This window comes from Haliotis rufescens, unplaced genomic scaffold (genome assembly GCF_023055435.1).
Source record: "Haliotis rufescens isolate VD_foot unplaced genomic scaffold, xgHalRufe1.0.p SCAF_20, whole genome shotgun sequence".
Lineage (NCBI taxonomy): Eukaryota > Metazoa > Mollusca > Gastropoda > Lepetellida > Haliotidae > Haliotis > Haliotis rufescens.
The window spans coordinates 18,023,695-18,042,603 of record NW_025963891.1 but is presented as its reverse complement, the minus strand read 5'-3'; the positions used below and the strand labels follow the sequence as shown (position 1 = coordinate 18,042,603).

The 18,909-nt window shown below is 38.6% G+C and overlaps 1 protein-coding gene across 1 annotated transcript; it reads right to left on the bottom strand.

Annotated features, from left to right (window-relative positions):
• Positions 1-550: 550 nt before the first annotated feature.
• Positions 551-7,814, bottom strand: LOC124133896 (galactoside alpha-(1,2)-fucosyltransferase 2-like). Its single transcript, XM_046498485.2, has 3 exons — positions 7,772-7,814; positions 2,856-2,948; positions 551-2,323 (listed from the first exon to the last, which is right to left on the bottom strand). Exons 2-3 carry the CDS (start codon positions 2,896-2,898, stop codon positions 1,290-1,292), a joined length of 1,077 nt encoding a protein of 358 aa, XP_046354441.2. The 5' UTR covers positions 2,899-2,948; positions 7,772-7,814; the 3' UTR covers positions 551-1,289.
• Between the last annotated feature and the right edge of the window lie 11,095 nt (positions 7,815-18,909).

Below are 18,909 nucleotides of genomic sequence, written 5' to 3'. Positions count from 1 at the left end.
TTGTTGACACCTGTGAAGATCCTGGTATGAATATAGGTTTTCGGCAAGCCACACTTGCCGTAAAAGGCTACTATGCTTGTCGTAAGAGGCGGTCGCTATCCCAACTGCGTGGATCGATGTTCATGATGTTAATCACTGGATTGTCTGGTCCAGACGCGATTATTTCGTACCTTACGTAAACTGAAGACTCATTGTTCGATTTCCCTATTGCATTTATTGAGCAGAGTTTTTCTTTTGATGTAGTTGTTGCGTGCTGATATACCTGACAGAGCGGATAAATAATTGATATATATCATATATGTATTTAGCTCGCAAAGGCTCGCTAAATACAATATTTATTCCTAATGCAGGATATTTACCATCCCCAAACACACCCGCGTGATAACCTCTCTCTCTCTCTCTCTCTCTCTCTTTATCTCTCTCTCTCTCTCTCTCTCTCTCTATATATATATATATATATATATATATTACGAACACACACACACACACACACACACACACACACGAATAATGAATGTAATCATCTACTGAAGACATTAAATTACAAGACTTAATAAACCATATTTTAATGTATAAAATTACAAACACTAATGCGACACGCCTGAAAACACAGGCGATGCCCAATTCGTCTCTGTCGGCAAGAACAGAACCTGTTACGTTGATCCTGTATCGTCAGTGGGATGGTGGCAGGAGAAATGTTGCGAGAGGAATCTGGATGCGTATGAGGGATTAGAGATGTTGATAAGTACAAATGCGTGTGAGCTTATCTTCCACATCCTAATGCGTGTAGAGTGAGTGAGTATAGTTTTACTCCGCTTTTAGCAATATTCCAGTAATATCACGGCGGGGGACACCAGAAATGGCCTTCACACATTGTACCCATGTCGGGAATCGAACCCGGGTCTTCGGCGTGTCGTGCGAACGCTTTAACCACTAGGATACTCGACCGCCCCAAATGCGTGTAGAGATGGAGATAGTTACAGACTCAAGATATTTCTACAGACTCAATGTATCGATGCCTGTACGAACCATCAACTTCTTAATACTCAGCAAAGGCCTCATGTTTGTTTTACGCCGCACCCATCCGATGGTTTGTGCTATGAGCAACGTCTCACACCGTCAAGATAGTATGCCACACAATCAACCAAGTCACCGAGTCTGGGGTCCTATCCAAAACATTATGACCGCCAGATCCATTTAATCCAATCAAAAGACGAACATAGATTGCCGGAAACCTATAGCACACAGAATCCCACAAGTTGAAACACCTGATGAAAATAGCTCCCCGTTCATTCCAATCCAATCCATTTGGGGTAAAAAAAACTTGAATAGTCACTACTAAACAATTTTCGTAATACAGATCCTTCTCTTGCTGGGTATTTATAATACACAACAGTACCACTGTTTAGAAATCCTGACCACCATCCATACGTCCCGGTAGTTTGAATCAAATGATCACATCTCGCCAAAATGGCCATATCTGCTATCGCTGTACCTCCAGTCACATGTATGACGCTACCGTCCTTCAGAAGATCCTTTAAGAAGTCAGCGGAAACAGTTGCAAGGACGAAAGTTACGTGACTGTACCTCAAGCGGAAGTACTCCATTGCACGTTGAATGTATTCCACTGGCGCAATGTTGTAACCAAAATCTTGGTAATATTTCGCGACTAAGTCCCCTCTTCTGTAGTGGATGCCGACTAATAAGGTGGCACTCGCGTTGGCTGACAATGACCTTTCCTCACGAATCTTATTAAGAATACCATCAGCCGATGCTTTTGTAGAATCTGAGAAAACAAATTGACTCCGGATTTTGTCCTCGACGTGAGGGAAGTATCGCCATGACTGCAAATAACGTTCTATCCTGACATTTCTATTTGAGTCGAACTTGGTCAATGCTTGGTCGAAGTCACACGGACGTTTTTCGACCAATGTCAAATGACCGCTTAGTGACTGAATCTTCATACTTGTCGCGTCCAATTTGAAATGTTTCACCAGCGGGTTGCTTTCATCAATGACAACACTCATATTCTTTCTCGACGCAATACCATAAATAGATGCATAAGTAAACATCAAGTTTCCAAGGCGACCAGATTCCATACATATAATGAAATGTTTGTTTCGGTTTTCCGATATACTGTTAGACGGGGTTTTATTCAGGTTTTGGCTCGGCGTTCCTAAAGTTGTCTGCTGATTCTCCTCGCCGCCATCTTTGATGCCAGACTTCGAAGGTTCTACGACTGTTGGTAGATGACTTGACACGTGGAATCCGCACACCACTATGGTGGCAATACCAAGTAGAACCATATATTTTAGTTTTCGATCTGAAACAAAAATATTATTGAGTGAGGTATTCATCTTTTCTTCATGGTTTCTGCAATTTGACCTCGGAGGAGGTCATGGATGGACATAAATATAAAGAGAATCGAACATGGGTTTTCAACTTGAGAACGAACTCGATGCTCAGTGCACGCTTTAATACTAATAAGTTAACCTGTTCTTGATGGGAACTGTAGTCAGTCGTCCGTCAATTGAACTACAGTAGTTTCGACAAAATTTGAACTTGAAATCTGGTGGTTTTAGTGGGGCAGAAAGGTCCTGGCTCTATCGTACCATGCCCGATGTCCTATAAACTATATAAACTTGCTTCGGACTGTTGAAAAACAAATGGATTGTCTGTCACAAAAATTACATTGTCAAATAGTATATGAAATTGACGATCCCTAATTATATAAATGGGTGCACTTCACGAGTAATTTAAAAAAGCAATATATACAGTTATCCGAAGACATTACTGCTAAATTCATTTGTACAGAAGATTGATAGCCATGAAACTAATGTAGAAAATATATTTACCTCTTTTAAAAACCTGCTTCCAGGTGACATCCTGACAGACCATCTTGCATACAGGATTTACGTCCACGGTATTCCAAACCTTCCCAGATGCACCTGTAGATCATCATAAAACAATATAGTTTTAAAATCGGAGTTGAAAAGAATTGTACTAGCTAAAAGCGGCATAAAGCCATACTCAAACACTTTTACTAAGGCCATTATTTCGACTGCTGCTCATGCGCGGTGTCTGGCAACAAACACTTCCTGTTTTATACAAATTGTGTGAGTGGCGGGTGCTGCCGGTAGGGCAGGTAATGCTTACCCTTTTCGCGAACAGCTTGTGTCATCACTGATATTCAGTGATCCAAACATATAATTTTCACCACAATATGGCCTTCTACGATCAAATGAATATATTTCGTAGGATAATCGAGACTGCTTACTCTCTGGCGTTGATGTTCTATATCATCATTATTCATCTTCAGCCTTTATAGCCATTATTCACATCTCACATAATTTACTATAACTAACTATGTAACTAAAAGTGGTGTATAGTATACACACAGCACCCACTTTATATAACATAATATTATAATTTACTGTTCTTCTTTTATGTCCAATATTCACATCTCACGTGCACATAATTTGTTTCTATCGATTACGAATAATAATGTGTTGAGCTATACCAAGTAGATATTTGCATATTGACAAATGATTCTTTGCGGTAAAAAATGATTGAGTTAGTGTTGTTTTCAATCACCGTCAGACATATCCAACCTATCTCACTCCGGCTTGTAAATAGTCCCGTCTGGCCCAGACAAACCATTGGTGGATATTTTGAGAATATTTCATCGAGATACCACAAAAAATGGTATAACTGAGTACACTGATGTGGCGGGGCAGTTGGCCCGGGAGACATTTCATCTACCTATCTACCTATCTACCTATCTACATCTATCTATCGAGAGATAGAGAGAATACAAAAATTACTATTACTATAATTATAATACAGCTACTATAATTAACTATTTAACTAATAGTGGAGTATAGTATACACACAACACACACACACTATATAACATAATAGTATAAATCTATCTGTCTGTCTATCTATCTATCAATCTATCTATCTATCTATAGAGAGAGAGAGAATACAAAAGTTACTATTACTATAATTAGAATACAGCTACTATAATTAACTATTTAACTAATAGTGGAGTATAGTATACACACAACACACACTTTATATAACATAATATTATAATTAACTGGTCTTCCCATTCAGTTGATAGTGGAGTTTAGTATACACAAAACGTGTTACGTGTATATATAACCATGCGCTGTTACACGGGAACAAATTTGAACATATCGGTATATTACACGGCTGTACGTTGTTCTTGATGCCAGTGGCTTTTAAGTGTAAAATTAGAATTTGATATTATGGGAAACTCTCCACGCCCAATTGCAATGGACACGATGGCACGCCATTTTCGTCGTTAACCTCTTGAATGCGAGAGTGACAACGCAGAATGAATTCTCGGACAAGTCTCAGCAGTATCTTTTATCAAACTGGTTTAAATATTTGTAGTTAAGCACCATCGGATAGGAAATTTTATATTCTATATCTTTGCGTAATTCTATAGCCGGAGGTAGATACAGTGCCGCGTGAGCGCAATTCTCGCATAACCCTCGACCCGTGAAGATCCGGAGTAGAATCTGTCTTCAGCAACCCATGCTTGCCGTAAAAGGCGACTATGCTTGTCGTTAGAGGCGACTAACGGGATCGGGTGGTCAGGCTCGCTGACTTGGTTGCAAATTGATGCATGTCATCGATCTCAATTGAGTGGATCGATGCTCATGATATCAACCACTGGATTATTTACAGACCGCCGTCATATAGCTTGAATTTTGCTGAATGCGGCGTTAAACAACAAACAAACAAAGCATAACCTTCACTTTTCAGATCTTAGGAAAATGTGCGCCAGAAAAATTAACTTGGCATCCAGCGGGGGTTAACAACAACAAATATGTCACGACAAGCGAGGGTGCATTCTGCTCCTGAAAATCTCTCAGGTTTGCAACAAATGATTGAACATGGTTTTAACCGATATACCCAAACGCCATGTTTCTCTCATTTGACCTAACAAAAATGCTCCCACGTCTGATTGACATTAATCCCTTGAAGACGCTCAGCTAAGGTTCACTTGGGGGCTAAATAGAGTGACCACAGAGCCCCGAACGATAATATGTCAAAATGATCTTCTGCATACTTTGTATGAACATATCTAATACCCCCAACAAGGTCACACCACCATCAACTAGAGCCCCGATCATGGATACGACAGAAGGTCGCTATTCCACACGAACGCTCTTCATCCGAGTCGTGGGGCGGTCGGGTAGCCTGGTGGTTAAAGCGTTCGCTCGTCACGCTGAAAACCCGGGTTCGATTCCCGACATGGGTACAATGTGTGAAGCCCATTTCTGGTGTCCCCGCCGTGATATTGCTGGAATATTGCTAAAAGCGGCGTAAAATCAAACTCACTCACTCACTCATCCGAGTCGTTGTTTGGTATGTAACCGATACAGTTACTGGATGATGTGTTTCGCCAATCTGCTGGTTGATACAAAATATCCATGTGGTCAAATGGTTTTGTTGTGTGCGTTGCTATGGCACCGATCACCTGCATCTCATTGTGTGCCATTATTCACGTTGGAAATGAAAGATTAACCATCTAATGTATATATGATCGATTGAGTGAATAGCATGAATATTTTCTGTACTAAAACAGGATCCAGCTCATAGTTAATAAATAAAATGAACAGACATGCGGGTACTAACGTCACATCCCCTATAAACATTTGTCGATCAATGTATAATGATGTTTAATCATGTATTAAATATCAAAATATGTTTAGAGAAATATTCAGTTACAGCTCTGGATTTAGGCAGGGTGAAACACGCATGCGCAGTTAAGTAAACAATGAATTGCGTATGTATGTACTGACATCACATCCCCTCTAGACATTTGTCGATCAATGTATAAAGATGTTTAGTGATGTGTTAAGTATCAAAATATGTATGGAGAAATATTTAGTTATAGTTCTGGACTTAGACAGGGTGAAATCCTGTCGCCACTTTTCTTTTCTTTCTTTATTGAAGATTTAGAATTTAGTTTGCAAGAAAATTTACAATCTGGCATAGACATAAGTGATCTTATGTTTCTGTTATTACTCCTTGCTGATGCCATGGTCCTAATGAGTAAAACTGCTTCTGGTCTGCAGTGACATCTTGATAAACTTGCCCATTACTGTAACAAATGGTGGTTGACTGTCAATATTGACAAAACTAAAGTTGTAATTTTCAGAAAATAATATCACCATTAGACATACAGTTTTTAAATGAATCAGTTTCTCTAGAAATAGTAAAACAGTTTAATAATTTCGGATTTTTATTGGTGTCAAATGGTAATCTTACTCCAGCTATCAAAGTGTTATCCGAAAAGGGATTAAAGGCATGTAATAATATTAATAAGTGTGATAAAAAAAAAAATTGATGTGAAATCTTCCTGAGAACTATTTGACACATGTGTGTTACCAGTATTACATCATGGTTGTGAAGTATGGGGTTGGAAAAAAAGCTGATTGTATTAAGAGAGTACATCGTAAATTTTGTAAATTGATTCTGGGTGTAAAGGATAGTACTAGTAATGTGCAGATATAAGGGGAGTTGGGGAAATTTCCATTGAATATCCAACGTCAAGTATGTATGGTTAAATATTCGTTTAAGGTGTATACTTTAATATACTACTGGTATATTAAAAGACATGTATACGACTGTATGTAATCACACGAACAACTGGTATAGTAAAGTCTATATTGTCAGAGAATGGCTATTACCATGTGTGGATTTAACCTTGTAACGTAAACGTATCTTCCTTTTGTAAAGTACTGAGGCAGCGTCATAAGATAATTATATAACACCGTGGAATCGAGAATTAAGAGAATTGTCATATCTTTTATATAAACAGTTTAAGCCAATCTTTGGAATAGAAAAGTATATTAGTAGTGTATTGATTTATAATCACAGATTCGCACTTACAAGATTGAGATTATCATCTCATGCTCTCCGAACTGAAACTAGGGGTAATGGTAGTGACGTAGCGCGTCTTTTGGGTGACGTAGACGTCTTTTGGGTGTTACTACTTAATTGGGGGAATTAGCGGTAGTAGCGGTCACGACTGGCTATCACCTTGAAGAACAGAGAAGGCTGCTGAGTTGATGGCGTTTATTCGGAGGAAGTAGAGTCAAGTACATTTAATCATAATAACAAGATACTATGATACATGAAAACAAGTGTTCAGAGGTAGAGTTATATTCATATAATCGTATACATATAATTATAATAATTCGATACGTGTACAACACGTATGATCATAATAATAGTATCGGCATACAACAGATAATGACATGACTGTATAGATGTACAATATATTGTATTTTAAGGTTTAACAGATGGTTATAAAAAGGCATTTATTACGAGAAAATATGTCTTGTAGAAAACAGTACACGGTCTCACGCTGTCATGCGTGGATATTTAACAACATACTGTTATAACAGACAATATAATATAATGTTGGCCGACTCAGTTTTCATTGCTACTAAGTTGCAGGCAAATCATTGTTATGAGTATGTGTAACTGAATGTAGGAACGTACAAGTTATTGACATTGGTACACATACTCATATTGGGATGTTGCCCTGCAACTAGTATGCTAATATACAAAAATATACGTTCGCGAGAGGAAGTATTGTCTGGATATTAAGTCAATGATAATTTTCCTAACGCTACGATATAGTCGAAATAGATCTAACCTACACCAAACATATTAAGATCGTAGCTGACAGAATAAGTTAACAGTTAGGTCAATAGTGTCTTACCTTGAAGAACAGAGAAGGCTGCTTAGTTGATGGCGTGTATTCGTTGAAAGTAGAGTGAAGTTTACTACCACCGACCGCCGTATATATACAACTCTGGCCATACGTTACATAACTAAAGATCACAACATTCAAGGTGCCAGCGGTTGATCGGCTGTAACCATGGATGGTTGAGTCATTATTTAAGGATTTATTAAAGTAGCTTGTTATAGTGCCTAATTATAACTGACGGGATTACCTAAAAGTCGGGCCGGGCCGGGCCAAAGTTTTATTGCTAATTACTCCATTATCGGCGACCATACCTATATATTATTGATGCAACATACACACATGACATTAATGAGCAATCAGAAACCAAAATCGTGCACCATAATTAAGTGATTCGGAGTAAATCGCTTGAAAACCAGAAAGTGGAGCTGTGTGTAAGCGTCGCTCATCGAGGTAACATGTAAAAGAGCAATCGTTAAACGAAATGGGATTTGAAACGTATCAAATACTTCTAGCTGTCGTGATACAAATTTCAATTTGTCGTCATAGCGTTTACATTTATAGGATAGTACTATATCTAAGTAAATACCACTTTATAATGTCACTGCTCATCGTGTTTAAAGCAGACACGGTGGTTAAAGTAGACCTCTTCTCCTCATACTCTCAATAGTCTCACAAGTATTCGGTCCAACTTGGCCCGGCCTGTCAAAATCAACTTGAAGCACACAGATGTATCTTCAAATATGTTTACATCTATAGATTAGTGTCATATCTACCTATATACATCTTTATAATATCACAGTGTATCGCATTTAAAGAAAAGTGGTCCGTTGAAGTCAAGCACTTTTACTGTATTTTCTTAAGAAAATCTATGGCAGAAGTTTTCGGTCCGACTTGGCCCGGGCTGTCAAAATCAACTTAAACCTCACAGATCTATCATCAAATGGATTCACATTTATAGACTAGTATAATATCTACCTACATACCACTTTATATTGTCTCCGATCGCGGTATTTAAAGAAAACAAGATGCTCAAAGTGAAGCCCTTTTCCCTCTACATTCTCAACATAGTCTCTATCAGAAGTGTTTGGCTTGTGTTGGGTCCGACTTGGCCTGGGCTGTCAAAATCAACAGATGTATCATGAAATGTATTTACATGCATACAAAGTGAAGCACTTTTTCGCATACTCTCCACATCCACTCTCAGAGTAGTGGTTTTTTTCTCCTTGGCCAAAATTCACCATAATCTTATAGATTTAAATAGATTTAAACGTTGTATTTGTCATTTTAACTGTTACCTTTTGATCGAAATCCTATTCTTTTGTAAAAGAAAATAACTTACACGTGGCCTCCCAATCTTAAATCCTTGGTAGAAAACGAATGACAAGGTAGACACAATTGTATAGAAAACGTTATCCATAAAATTGTGTCTACCTTGTCATCCGTCAACTTCTAAGTAATGCCTATCAAACAAAGAGAAAACGAATGCGTTGATGTACAAATGTTTCAACTGTTAGATGAATAGTAGACGTCACACATCGTTCGATCATTGTAATGGTCAGTTTACTGACCCGGTATATTGACATTTGTCATCAGCAGGTTGTCAGTTGCTGACCAGACCAGATCACACCACGTGTGTCTGTGTTTACGTAAACGTACTAATTGTGTGTTTAGATCACAGACACCTTCGTATGAAATTAGGCCTTTTTAATTGAAAGAAACGCGGGAAAGGATTATTCCAAATAATTAGATACTGGCAGCTTGCGTAGACGGGGCGAAACATAAAAGTTGTTGGCTTCTAATTGTGACACTGTTAGTACGATGTATTTTTACTACATGCCATTCCACTTCCGTTATTAGTATTACTATATTTATAATCCCAAAATAAGTGAGTAAATGCTTTTGACTTCCCCATCCACGAGATTAATATAAGCTTGTATACCTTGTTTGATCACATTGTAGTGTAAGTTTTGCAGCTATGTTGCTGAATAAATTGTAACTTAAACTGGTTATTCCAACAACAGATAAAGTGTGTTGAAGTTTTGGCATGTTTATATGGTGTCATAAGCTATGATCTTTAGTCAAGCGTGTTTTGAATTTGTAAGAAATGTAAAAAACACTATTTCAAGATTCACATATATGTTCCTTTTTTATGTTGATTCAGAAAACGCAGCGTTCATATTCATATTTATTGTAATGTGTATTTTAAACATGTGTATTTAACTTTATCAATTATGTTTTGCCATTTTACGCAATATTTGTTCTAACATCAGGTGTAGTCCCCTGTCTGTCGGAAACACAACCTTTTGGTTTTCTTTGCCGAACGCAAATTATAACCTCAGGTAACTAAACTGTAATTAAGAATATACCGATGCGGGTTAAGAATGCTTTTACAAAACTGATTCCCATGTACTCATAGAACAAACGCATAATATTTCCAATTAAGAATTATTCATAACGTACGACTGGTTAACACATGTTAAGACATCTCAATGTTGAACATTAGATCAATCGTGAACTGTTACTCAAATAGTACAGCTGAGGTACCACTTAGGTACCAGGTTTTCGTACCTTAACATATGTACATGTACATCTTTTTGCAAGAAAAACACCTTCCTACACCCAAACTTGAGATGATAACATTAATGTTTGGTTTCACGGTTCAAGCATCGTCTCACAATACGCTAATTTGATTATTCGATTACACTGAATTATACTGGAGAAACGTTTTTGCTTAACTTCAAGCTTTAAGTCTTGTGACTCATCAATCCTTCTCATAGCGTCCGTATATGCACGTTAAGTGTGGAATTAATCCAAATTTCACCTGTACTCAGCTTGCTTAATTGCCCCTTGTGTAATTGCAATCAAGTAGGTGTTGTGTAATTAATCAACCATTGGCCCTTAATTAGCTGTCCCGAGCTTTTAGTGGTAGTTAATAGGGGGTGTTCTCACATTGCCAGTTCCTATTATTCCAGGTCACTGGAGCATGGTAATCCCTTAAAACGACAGGTGCTACACCAAATTAGTTGCCCCCGATGGTACTCTCCCATAACGTAGACCTCCAAAATGCAGACCTCCCAAAAAGCAGTTAAAATTAGCTCACTAATTAATTGGGCCATGCTGGTCACACCTAATTAATGAATGGACTGGTCCACTCCCCTGCTATGAGGGATTATCAATATGTTGAGACAATGAGCAGTAGTGGACAACAACATTGTCTTACAAAACCTCCTCCTTTCTTTAATCTGCTCCCGGAACATCACACATCTTATTCAAACATTACCTTTAAACAAGTTGTGGGATTTGTGTAAGAATATACCAAATGTTCTCAATCATATATTTGAACATGAGATTCATCCTCGTCCAATTAAGCTATGGCCGGACTTACGAAAGTTGAGTATGTCTTGTCCCAGAAAGGTGCCCCACATCACCATGTTCACCAGTATTAGACATACATGTTGACCAGTAATCACAGATAAATATGAATAGTGTTTATTTAATGAAATTAACAAACTAAACAATTTGAGTGAGTATGTATTCAAAGACGAATATAAAAAGGGAACTTTCATGTTGGAGTATAACCTCGCCAACCACTTTTCGGCCGTAAGCAGTAACAACAACTTTAGCCAAAAATTTCAAGATAAACTCAAAACAGAAAACAAATCCACCAAAGAACCAAATAATGACAACCTAGAAATAAACCACCCTTACACAATGGAGGAGCTACTCTACGTCATCCAAAACAGGAAAAAGGGCACAGCCCCAGGATTGGACCTAACTTCCTACCAAATAATTAAAAAACTCCCCCCTAAACTACTCCAGGCACTACTTAAACTATACAATCTCTTCTACCAAAACGGACAAGTACCTAATCCCTGGAAACCAATCCCTAAACCTAATAAACCAGCTAATCAGGCTAACTCCTATAGACCAATCTCCTTAACTTCAAACTTATGTAAAGTAATGGAATCTATGGCTAAAAACAGACTACAACATTACCTAACTCAAAATAACATCATGAACCCAGATCAAAGTGGTTTCACTCCTGGCCGCTCAACCTTAGATAACCTCGCCCGTTTAGAGCAGGACATTAAAACAGGACAACTCAACAAACAATATACTTCCTAAACAATCGTAAAATAACCGTGGGTATAGACCAAACGCTATCGGACCAATGTCCCCTAGAAAATGGCACTCCCCAGGGCAGTATCCTCAGCCCCACACTCTTCAATATAATGATAAATGATCTATTCGAGGGCCTATCCCCTAAAGTAAACACATCAAAATTTGCGGATGATGGAGCCCTCTGGATCCGCACTAAAAGCATTAAAATGGCCCAAAATCTACTTCAAAAATCTCTAAACAAAATACAACAATGGGCTGACAAATGGGGCTTCTCCCTCAACTCGGAAAAAAAACTACAGGAATAGTATTTAAACACAAAAACATGTAACCCGCCTCCCCAAACCTCCAGCTAAACAACAAACCAATCCAATTCCTAAAACAAACCAAATTCTTAGGACTAATTTTCGATGAACATCTCTCCTGGGACGCTCACAAAACAACCTAATAACCAAATGTAGCAAAGATCTAAATACGCTAAGATGCCTAACTGGCTCAAACTGGGGTGCCTCCAAAGACACCTTCCTCTCACTCTATATATCACTAATTAGATCTAAAATAGACTACGGATGTGCCAATACGACACCCTAAACAAATCCCTCAGCAAAAAACTAGACTCAATCCAATATCAGGCTCTAAAACTAATAACACGAACTCAACATGGCACCTCCTACACTTCACTCCAGGCCTTAACAGGAGAAATGCCACTAAATCTACGTAGGGAACAATTAACCCTAAATTTCTGGGCCGCGTCTCAATCCAACCCCCTAATCCAAAACCTAATAAACAAAAATATCAGCCCCAAAAAACCAAGCCCTAGCTCGAAAACACCCTCTACTTACTCCAATATCCCAAAGAATAACCAATTACTTAAATGAACACCAAATAAACAATCTTAAACAAAATTGTAAAAAATCAAATATCTTCACCCCAAAACTTAAAACACCCAAAATAGACATAACACTAGCTAGCACAATAAATAAACAAACAGACCCAAACATAGCAAAAACCACCACACTAGCATACATACATGAAAATTGGCCAAATTGGTGTCACATTTACACAGACGGATCATCAGATCCGATCTCAAAAGACACAGGTTTCGGAGTCCACATCACACAACCAACTAAAGCCACACAATCCTACCGACTCCCAAACAATCAATCCATATTCACGGCCGAACTAATGGGCATGGCCTCAGCCCTTCATAATCAACAATCTAAAAAACAAAACAAAATCCTAATACTTACCGACTCGCTCAGTGGACTACAAGCCCTCCAAAATAAAAACACCAAAATCCGCCCTGAACTAATAAATCAAATACTAAAAAGCTCAAACGATTTAACTAAGGCAGGCAAACAAATAGTATTCATTTGGATCCCCGCCCACGTAGGAATATACGGCAATGAAAACGCCGATAAAGCAGCTAAACTATCCCTTAAAATCCCAGAAATAAGCTTAAACTTACCCATCTCAAAATCAGAAATTAAAAGTGTCAACAAACAAAAAATCACCAAAAAATGGCATAACCTATATCAAAACTCAAATAGCCAAATCAAAAAGGTTCTAAAAAAAACCCTAACCAAACCAAAAATTCTACACCCGTCCAAAAAAATCGACAGAGTAATCACTAAACTCCAAACAGGACATACCAACCTAAATAACCACCTCAAAATAATAAGAAAACACGCAACAGGAACCTGCCCACATTGCAAACAAAAAGAAACCCCAGAACACGCACTCATACACTGCACCCACTACCTAACACACCGAACTACACTACAAACCACCCTCAATCTAAATAAGGCTCTTATTCTAGAAGCAGTCCTAAACCCACAAGATAAAATAGAAAAATTCAAAGCCTTAGGCGTATACTTAATCAAAACAGGACTAATAAATCGCATTTAAAACACCAATAAACTACCAAAACCAAACCACATAATCAAACTAACAAACTTCCATACTCAGCTCCCTTAGTTCGCCCCCGAAACCCTCTTGTCATTTTTTCCAAACCTCAAAATTTCCAAAATTCTATATAAGCAACCACTAAAACACCCCTACTGGATTGCCAAACAACTTTTTCCCCTTTTCGGAAACACATTAAATGGCTTGGCCTGGCCCGTGTGCGAAATACGCTGCAGTCGGAAAGCGCACGTAAAATCTCCAATATAAGTAAGTAAGAATGTTGGAGTTCATTGCAAAATGGCCAATGCTCAGGTACAGCTGCAATTCATCCAAATTCGCGTGGTGGCCAGAGTTTAGTTTATGAAGGTCACAAGTTCAGAGTTAAGACAAGAAGACGCTAGACAGTTCACTGGAAGTGTTGTAAGGCTGGATGTCCTGCAACGATCAACACCGCTGACAACCTCATCACCAAGTACAAGAATATCCACAACCATCTTCGAGATCCTGCTAGACTGAAAGTAGATACTTTCATTGCCAATATGAAGGACCTTGTCCGAACAGACCACAGACCAGTGCCTAGTATATTTCAAGAGGAACTTAACAGTAAGTAATCAATTTAAATTTTCTTATTAAAATAATATGTTTGCATTCATAAATCCTTGCATTCAAGGCATAGCATAGCAGTGTTTATCAATGTCAGGTTTATTTTATTTTTCAATGACAGGTTTATTTCAATTTGTGACATTTTTCTCAGATTTAGAGAATCTTACTTAATGAGTAATATCTGTTTTGCAGTGTTTTTTAAATATTATATTGGTTTTTTTCAGAGCTGAGAACAACTGAGGCTGATGACATCCCGCAGACCGTTCCAACCCTCTACAGCGTTGGCGCCAGTCTATACCGTGCCAGAGCCAAGACCCTTCCACCTTTGCCAAAACAACGCCAGGATATCCAACTGCCTGACAGCCACCAGAGAACCATCAGCGGCCAAGATTTCCTGCTTCACACCGAAGACGACAATAAGCTCATGATCTTTGCCACATCCCAGAATATTCGTCATCTTTCAGCTTCTGATGTGTACTACTGCGATGGAACATTCAGTATGTGCCCCAGCCGCTTCTACCAGATGCCTTTGTCCACAACAAGATGGTCCCTCTGGTGTTTGCCCTGCTACCAGACAAGAAACAATCCACTTATCTACGTCTGTTTACCATCCTGAAACAGAAGGCCAACCAGATGAACCTCCAGCTACAGCCCAACTTCGTCTTCACTGACTTTGAAACCGCAGCCCAAAATGCCGCCAAAATAGAGTTCCCATGCCAGATTAAGGGGTGTATGTTTCACTTCAGACAAGCAGTATGGAAGAATGTGCAATGTTGTGGACTTCAGGTAGCATTTCAGAACAATCCATCAGTGAATCGGTTTATCCGTCATGCAGCAGCACTTCCACTTCTCCGACTTTGTGACATCGAAGACTTCTGGCTCCATGCTTTGGAATCGGTTGATATGGACATCCCTGGTGTAAGGAACTTTGCTGACTATGTGACTGAGCAGTGGGTGGAGGGTGGAGAGAGATTCATGTGGAATCATTTCGACACTGTAGGTCCAAGGACAACAAACCATGTAGACGTATGGCATTCGAAGTTGTCCAAACTTGCTGCTTGTCACCCCAACATATTTAAGTTTGTGAACCTGATCAAGTCCGAACAGAACTATGCAGAGTTGACGGTAATGCAGCTGAACGCAGGTGGAAGTGTTAGACCCAAGAAGGTGTACCGCCAGCTAGAGGAAAGGTTAGAGCAGCAAAAGAGACTACTTGTGACAGGTGTCACAACCCCCCTGATCTATGGAGACAATGTCCCACATCTTGTCGGACTATAAATTGGATGATATGTTTCATATATTGTTTGACTTTGGAAGCTGTGTGAAATAAAATATGAATGTAAAATGTTGCGAATATCTGTGTGAAATAAAAGATGAATGTAAAACTTTGTTGTTTGGTTTCTTTTTTAGTTAATATAACATATTTATTGACTGTTGAATGTGTTGCAAATAATACTTGAACCTGACATTCTTTTAGTTAATAGCGTACCGTTTCAATTGATAACTTATGCATTTGTTGAGGCTAATTAACAAAACCCATTTATATTTACTTTTGAACTTCCGTTAACATGTCTGTCCTAAAATGCTTCCAGAATACTTTTGTAAGCCATGATAGTGTCGTGTCCCTCACAAATACGAAATAAAGTTATAACATATCGCCATATTGGTATGAAAAATACTATTCCATAAATCATCCTATCACTGGCCACTGACAAACATTAGCAGTATTAGAATAAGAAACATAATTAAATACAGTATGACGTGATGATGTGTAAGCATACAGAAAGTCGGACCCAACACAAGCCAAACACTTCTGATAGATACTATGTTGAAAATGTAGAGGGAAAAGGGCTTCACTTTGAGCCCCTTGTTTTCTATAAATACTGCAATCTGTGACATTATAAAGTGGTATATAGGTAGATATAACACTAATCTATAGATGGAAACACATTTGATGATACATCTGTGAGGTTTAAGTTGATTTTGACAGCCCGGGCCAAGCTGGACCGAACACTTCTGACATAGATTTTCTTAAGAAAATACAGTAAAAGTGCTTGTCTTTAACGGACCAGTTTCCTATACACTGTGACATTATAAAGTGGTATATAGGTAGATATAATACTAATCTATAGATATGAACACATTTGAAGATACATATGATGTGTTTAAAGTTGATTTTGACAGCCCGGGCTAAGTCGGACCCAACACAAGCCAAACACTTCTAATAGAGACTATGTTGAGAATGTAGAGGGAAAAGGGCTTCACTTTGAGCACCTTGTTTTTATTTAATACTGCGATCTGGGACATTATAAAGTTGTATATAGGTAGATATAACACTAAGCCATAGATGTCAACACATTTGAAGATACATCTGTGTGTTTAAAGTTGATTTTGACAGCCCGGGCCAAGTCGAACCCAACACAAGCCAAACACTTCTGATAGAGACTATTTTGGGAATGTAGAGGGAAAAGGGCTTCACTTTCGAGCCCCTTTTTTTCTTTTAAGTACAGCGATCTGAGACACTATAAAGTGGTATATAGATAGATATGATACTAGTCTATAGAGGTGAATCCATTTGATGATACATCTGTGAGGTTTAAGTTGATTTTGACAGCCCGGGCCAAATTGGACCGAACACTTCTGACATAGATTTTCTTAAGAAAATACAGTAAAACTACTTGTCTTTAACGGACCAGTTTTCTTTAAATGCGATACACTGTGACATTATAAAGTGGTATATGGGTAGATATAGATATGGGTTGAGAATGTAGAGGGAAAAGGGCTTCACTTTGAGCCCCTTGTTTTCTTTAAGTACAGCTATCTGAGACACTGTAAAGTGGTATTTAGGTAGATATAACACTAGGCTATAGATGTAAACACATTTGAAGATCGATCTGTGTGTTTAAAGTTGATTTTGACAGCCCGGACCAAGTCGGACCGAACACAAGCCAAACACTTCTGATAGAGAGAATGTAGAGGGAAAAGGGCCTCACTTTGAGCACCGTGTTTGCTACCGCAATATGAGACACTAAAGTGGTATATAGGTAGATATAATACTAGTCTATAGATGTAAAGTATGTGTTGTAATTTTAGAAGCGCTTTGACAGTTATAAACACGTGTCGTGTCAGCCCTATGATATTCGCGAATATCCTTTTGCAGAAAACATCCTGTGTTGGTTAACATGAATTAGTAAAGGTTAATTAGGGATGCCAAACACGTTAATTAATGAAAGAAGAGTAGTCAAAACACTGTCATTTCCTGCCCAGGACATCACACCCCTACACGCTAAGGTCGGTGAGAAACCTTCTCATCAAAGAAAAGACACAGTCATAAACTTTTTAAAAAAACCCGCTTAATTCCCCGAAGCCCCTAAACACATATCTTTCGGAGCCAACACTAACCTAGAAGTTAAACCCTATATTAAACAATGTTCCAACTGCCTCAAATATAATCACACTGTCTCCCAATGCACATTTAAAAAAACTAAATGTAAAAAATGCGCACAAACAGACTGCCCAGGCACATGCTCACCCTGGTGCATCTACTGCAAATCCATCAAACACACCTCACTTTCAAACCAATGCCCTCACAGACACACCCTCAGCAGGCCAACAAACACATAAACATAGAAACGGCCAAAATCCATAACCGACAGCTCCGTCTGGGGCCCCTACCGAGAAACCGCACCCACCTCACACACACAAGCAGCCACACAACCACCCACCAACTCTCCCCTACCTAACATAGCCACAACATCAACACCCGCATGCAAAACAAACCACAAAACGACAACCACAACACAACCCCTATCCAAACACTCTACAGCCCACATGGCAACAACACTCCCCCACAAGCAAGCACAACAAAAAAACACAAACGCTAAGGAGATCACAGCTACACCCAACCCGCAAGCACAAACACAACCCTCCATACCGCAAGCCACCCCAATGGAAACCCAAACAGCTAAATCTAACTTAACCGATGACGAAGAGTTCTCCACAACTGAAGAAACAATCGAAACTACTCCAACTAAAACAAATGAAACTACCTTCTCAGCCCCTAAAAGAAACAAAAAACTAAACCGCAAAAAAAACCAATTAACCAACATCAAAAACCTAAATAGTCTCATTTTATTCCTAGCCTACATGCATAGTCAAAATTCACCAAAAGCTAGCATGAAATCCTTCCACAAAGTAGCATTCAATCTAAACTTAACCAACCTCCCCTTCTTCCTCTTTAACCTCCACCTAAAAGAAGTCACCAAGTAAAACAAAACAAAACAAAATTACCAACCACCCGACCCCAATAATGGAAGGACTAAATATTTTTCCGTGGAACGCCAACGGACTTACCTCCCACGGCCATGAACTAAAAGCTAAATTTAAACGAGATAAAGGACCACATATTGCTTGTATTCAGGAAACTAAATTCTTCAAAAAATCCAAATTCACACTACCAAACTATAACTCAGTTAGAACTGACCGAGCCAAAAATGTCGGCTATCGACCTAACTATATGCACC

Bases quoted from the DNA above. Each gene is read 5' to 3' on its own strand.
- LOC124133896 (XM_046498485.2), bottom strand. From the start codon at position 2,898: ATGGTCTGTCAGGATGTCACCTGGAAGCAGGTTTTTAAAAGAG. The intron at 2,324-2,855 runs GTAAATATATTT...TTTTTGTTTCAG, and splicing joins GAAGCAGGTTTTTAAAAGAG to ATCGAAAACTAAAATATATG.